The 6,035-nt window shown below is 39.4% G+C and overlaps 1 protein-coding gene across 4 annotated transcripts in view; it reads left to right on the top strand.

The window, feature by feature from the left end:
- Window positions 1-416: 416 nt before the first annotated feature.
- NALCN (sodium leak channel, non-selective) overlaps window positions 417-6,035 on the top strand; it is a gene marked incomplete at both ends in the record, with an annotated part of 280,034 nt that continues 274,415 nt past the window's right edge. For 3 of the 4 annotated variants that reach the window (XM_082859217.1, XM_082859216.1, XM_082859215.1), the window contains 2 exons: window positions 450-557; window positions 3,645-3,827. In XM_082859217.1, coding sequence (XP_082715343.1) covers window positions 450-557; window positions 3,645-3,827 — 291 coding nt within the window. Of the gene's footprint in view, window positions 558-3,644; window positions 3,828-6,035 lie in introns of all 4 variants that reach the window. The other variant, XM_082859218.1, reaches the window with a different exon arrangement.

Below are 6,035 nucleotides of genomic sequence, written 5' to 3'. Positions count from 1 at the left end.
AGTTTATCTGGATTGGTCAGCTGTGCTCTGGCACAGACCACCTTTAAGTGGAGACAGCTCTAGGTCTATGAACATAGACCTCCAAAAATTCCCTATTAACATGTGAACCCTAAGAGGCAAAGCTATTTTACCCCAGTTAATCTAGACCCCAGTGGTCTCTAAAGTAGCACACAGAATGTTTTATGACGCGCACAAGACGATCTGTTGGGTTGAGAGAAAAAAAATTCAAGTTTTTTTATTAACTTTTATCTCATCCTTTAAAAATTTCTAGCTGCATGTATTGATTATATACAGTACAATAGAACAGGGGTGTAATTAACAAATGCCTAGGCACGCATGGGGGACTCTGTTTTTGTGATTAGCGTAAGGATGGGTTAGGGCACTAACACACTCTCCATTTCCTCTTCCAGACTGTGGTTTTGAACTTGCTCCCCAGAGCTAACTTCAGCATGCTCAAAAGGAAGCAAAGTTCCAGGGTGGAGGCCCAGCCGGTCACTGACTTTGGTCCTGATGAATCTCTGTCGGACAATGCAGACATACTCTGGATTAACAAGCCAGTAAGTTTCTTTTTGGAAGTGTGGAGAGGCCCACGCTGATATAAAGGAAATTTGATTCATTTCATTCAAAACTCATGTAGCTTTGGCTTTGAAATGTCTGAACCGCAGTAGAACGTGGATGAGTCTCGGAGTCTGGAGGTTGAGAACAATCCCGATGAAATAATGAGGTGCCGCTGTGAGTTATTCACAGAGGAAGGCATGAGAGGTGGTCTGGCTCCCCCTTCTTCCTTCAGAGCCACGAAATGTAGAGTTAATACCACTTCTCAGATTGACCCAAAGCTGGAGACCGAGATGAGGAACCTGTTCGACCAGACTTCCTTTACTTACCTTCTCATGATGCAGGGACCTGAGGAGACAATCAGATGTTTGGAATTAAAGGTCTCCTTCTGAGTTGCACGGAAAGGTTAATGAGATAGTGGATAGTGTCTCTGAAGAATTTTGTCACCTTCTCTGCCTAATTAAGCTGATGGGAACTTGATGGGAAGCCTGGCTACACCAAGTGTCATTGTACACGAGACAGTCTAGCAGCCAGAGCTGGGGCGGAAGGCATAGTCACAGGGCTGGAAAGTTCAGCTCTAGGATCCTGAGTGGTATAAACTCCTTTCTCAAACCAGCAACAGGGGCTGAATTCAGGAAATGAACCGCTACTCTCGCAGTGCTTGCCTTTCCCTTGACCTTGACCATGATAAAGATGATCGGCCTTAGTCCCCCTGTCCTTTCCCGTCTAATCTGTCCTCAAGACTGCTTCTCGCCTGCTCACATTTCTTTCCACATTTCCGTGTCTGTTTCCGTCACCCTTCTGCTTTACGGTCATTGAAACATCCCTTTTACCTACAGTGCAAATCAAAATGCGTTAGTATCACATGCAAAGCCCTTTATATTGTGGTTCTAACTTGTTCAGCAACTGCCCTTTCCTGCATCTACATACACTCTGTTCACTTGTCGGTGGCTTCCTGCTCTTCCGAGATGTTCGGCCAGTTCACATTGTTTCCTTTGCCCCGAGACCCTTTCCCAGCAGCTCAGATGAGTCACATCACCCTCACCCATGAAGGCTCAGATGTGACCCCTGCCCCCATCCACTCTGAGTTTCCTCCTTTGACCCTTCCCCACCACAGATGGAATGAACCTCTTCTCTTTCCACTTATCCTACTTTATATGTAAGTAGAAATGATATTGTATATAAATATCTATGTTACGCACATCAGACTGAAAGTAGTGATGAGTCAAAACTGTGTTGTTTCCATTTGTGTGTCCTCAGAGCCCAGCATAATTTCTGACACATAGTAGGTCTTCCATTCATGTTTAGAGACTTTGAACAGAATAGACAATAAAGCAGTCGCTAACTTTTTCTTAGTATCCACCACATACAGAGCTTTCTGAGAACTTCTGAAGAAGGTAGTTTTATAGATGTAGGCGTGTAAACACTAGAATGATTAATGCTTAATGAGAATTCATTCTTTAAATTCACGACAGTTTTGTTGTGGGAGAACCCATCTTTTGAAACTCTTGGGTAATTAGATCCTTTGTGTTGGAGGCCCAGATGGGGCTAAATTTACACACTGATGTTTATTGAAGCGCTTCCTAATTGCCATGAAAAGTACATCAACTTTTAAAGTTAATCATCAGTGACTTATATGGTATGGAATTAGCAGCATTATGTCTTCATGCAAATATTACAACTGTCATTAATATTATAACCCACTCACCAGCCTACAAGTGTCTGAGTCTCCTCAAAGTTCTGACAAGTTTTCTGTTTCTCATTGTGGGTGCTTGCTAGCTTGTGTAGCTGTAGAACCATCTACTATGAAACTAAAACATCTTCTTTTAGGGGGAGTATATTAAAGGATTAATGTGACTGCATATATATACAGGACAGTCAATAAATAACACATTGAGATTACGTTTCGGAATTGTGTACTAACTGATTAGCTAGTAACATAAATTGTGTAGGTTTAGCATGCAGATGTGTTAATATTTTTTTATCCTAGGTATTAGTTTTCATAATAAGATGTTATACATGAGTAATTTTATGTCCTACACATATACAGATGTATACACACACATTTATCTTTTTAATTCCTACTTCTTTAGGTTGGGGTTAAGGAAAGTCTTCAAACAGCACGTGCACTGCCAGAATTGCACACAAACTTATTTTTTGGCATTTTAGGAGAGATATCTGGGCTAAATTTTTATAAAACATGTTCTCCAAAGTAAAGAGGAAAGTCCATTTATTATTAAGCTTTGAAAATACAGGATGAGAGCAGATTTTAAAATATATTTTTATACAAGGGTGTTACATGTAAGATAAAATAGAAAGAAAACCATTCTTATGGAATATGTATCAATTTATTTTAAGAAGCATTTGAGGTCTACTAGGATAGGCCACTGTGCTAGATTCCAGGGAAGTTACAATAAATATGGTCCCCGTTTCTAGGTGCTCATAGTACATAAAAAACTATGAAAGTAGGGGCTTCCCGGGTGGCGCAGTGGTTGAGAGTCCACCTGCCGATGCAGGGGACACGGGTTCGTGCCCCGGTCTGGGAAGATCCCACATGCCGCGGAGCGGCTGGGCCGGTGAGCCATGGTCGCTGAGCCTGCGCGTCTGGAGCCTGTGCTCCGCAACGGGAGAGGCCACAACAGTGAGGGGCCCACGTACCGAAAGAAAAAAAAAACCTATGAAAGTAATAGCATATCACTTTTCTATCAATACATATATTGATTGAATCAGAATCTCCCTATATTATGGCCTTATGCCCTGGTAAGTATCAGAGCCATTGGGGTAGCCTGACCTGGTTAACATCGAAGCTTTGGCTTTTATTAATGCAGGACCACAGACAAGCCCCTTAACCTTCCTGAGTCTTAGTGTTTTCATGTGAAAATTAGGCTGCTTTGAGAATTAAACGATGTAAAATACGTGAAAATATTTAGCACGTTACAAGTATTTAACGTGTTAGTTTCCTTCTTCCTTTTCTCCCTACTGGTGAAATATTTCCATCTCGTTATTACGTTTTCCAAATAGCATGGTTCATAACACAAGTTTAGGATATTTCGTGGCATCAAGATAGTAACTCCGGACCATCTCTGCAGTGGGTTCATTCTCTGCTGCGCATCTGTGCCATCATCAGCGTCATTTCTGTCTGCATGAACACGCCCATGACCTTCGAACACTACCCTCCTCTGCAGTACGTGACGTTCACCCTGGACACTCTGTTGATGTTTCTCTACACGGCAGAGATGATAGCAAAAATGCACATCCGGGGGATTGTCAAGGTGAGTGCTTCCGTGTTATTTAAGCTGAAAACCAAAATGCATTGAGAATCTAAATCAGTTTAATGCTTTCACATTAATTTCAGTCAAACAAAACGTCTCTTTATTTTATCGATATTGAAGTCTTTTTAGAAAGGGTATAACTCCAGATGTTGGTGAAAATATAATACATTAAGAATAATTAAAAAGTGAAGTCAATTGTGTAAGGCACAAAGTCTTGGAATATCTGAGAAGGAGCTAGATGGCCCCACTGCTGACTTCGTGAAGGCCGGAGGAGGGTCTTTCATGCCACCTATGGGGTGAGCATGCCACCTAGCCCAAGGAGGCACCTGTTGGTTCATGGAACGCAGAATAAACGTCATGTGATAAATTTGCAGTGCGATGGTAATCAGCAGGATGTCATTCACCTGAGGCATTCTGAACATATTAAGAGGGAAAAAGAAAGGACTTGAAATGGAAAGGAATGCCAGGACTGTAACACAAGGAATGTGTAACATGAAATTGACACCATTGGGAGACAATAAATAAATAAATAAAAGAAAACGGAAAAGAAAGAAAAAGAAAAGGAAGAAAATTTCTGTCCCGGGCTATCTCTTTCTTCTGTAACCCTAACCTTCGCAGAGGGTTTTTATTTGTTTATATTTTAACCTTCATTAAAAATATGTAGATGATGCTGTCTCTGAAGTATTTCAAATTGTACTATTTAGAGAGACAATGGTATAATGAAACAGCAGATTGGGTGTTAGGGTCTGACAAATGACAGATTTGACTCAAATCCTAGCCTTTTCTTTTACTGGCTGTATCAGCATCTCAATTGAGGTAATTTTGATGAAGAAGGGCCTTATTTTGTATAAGGGTTTCAAGACTTTAACAAGATGATGCTTAAGATATAGTTATTGGGTCAATTTTTTTGCTTCTCTTTACAATAATTCATTGTGTGCTATCTTTAAAAAGGGAGTTCACAGTCAATGCACTACTTCTTTCACTTTTTTTAAAAACTTTTTATTATGGAACTTTAAAAATTTACAGGAAAGTAGAGATTATAGTTGTAATGAATCCTGTAACTCAGCATCAACAGTTATCAGTATTTTCCCAGTTCTATTTCCTTTTAAAGCAAATCTGAGAAATCAGATTATTTCAGAAACAACTTCTTATGCATCGCTGACTGACAAAATCTTTTTTTTTACATATTGCATCTAGCACAATTAACAATAATTCCTTAATGTAGGCTAATACCCCATCCGTATTCATAATTCCCCAGGTGTCTAAAATATTTTCTTTTACAGTTAGCTTCTTTGAATCAGGACTCAAAGAAGCTGTACAAAGTGTATTTGTTATATTTTAAAATCTCATTTAAGTCTCTTTAAATCCTTTAGGTCTCAGCCCCACATGCCCTGCAAAAAAATTTTCCATGTCATTGATCCATTGGGAAAGTGAGTCTTTTGTCTTGCAGAATGTTCTACAGTCTAGGTTTGGATAATTGCTTCCTGGTGGCTCTATTTAATAGTTTCTGTTTACTCCATATTCCCTGAACCTTTTTGACTGTTGACCAGTGATGTACACAGGTGTCTCTTTCACCACGTGGTCACCACAAAACAGGTTGTCAAACTTTTGGATATTTGCCAATCTGTTGGGTGGCAAATGGTAACTCAGTGTGGTTTTAATTTGCTTTTCCATTTGACGAGTGAGGTTGAACCTGATTCTATGTATATAAAGGCCATTTTCAAGTTGTCATTATTTTTCACTCAAATTTTGGGCACTTTTTGTGTGTTAGGAATATTAGCCCTTTATGATGTAAGTTGCAGTTATTTTTCCCCATTTGTCATTGTCTTTGGCTCTGCCTGTGGTTATTGGTACCACACACACTTCTTCCTGTCCCACATCATGGGCAATCTTTCCATTCTATCAAGTCTGCTCCCGCACCTTAAAGGACTGTTTTATAGTTTTCCTCATGTAGATTTTGCACGTTTTTTGTTATATTTATGCTCTGATATATATATATTTTTTTGCTCTTGGTGTGGGGTCTTGTCTTTTATTATGTATTCTTACTTACTGTTGTTCTTTTAAATGAAGGCTGTTGATTTCTGTTTGTTAATATTATATCCTGCCACTTTACTAAATTTACTAAATTCATGTATTGTTTATAGTAGTTTTTCCATTCATTCTTTTGTTATTTCCATATCATCATATCGTATACAAATAAAGACAGGT

This window comes from Leucopleurus acutus (genome assembly GCF_964270905.1).
Source record: "Leucopleurus acutus genome assembly, chromosome: 18".
Taxonomy (NCBI): Eukaryota; Metazoa; Chordata; class Mammalia; order Artiodactyla; family Delphinidae; genus Leucopleurus; species Leucopleurus acutus.
This window is presented reverse-complemented; position numbering and strand designations above follow the sequence as displayed.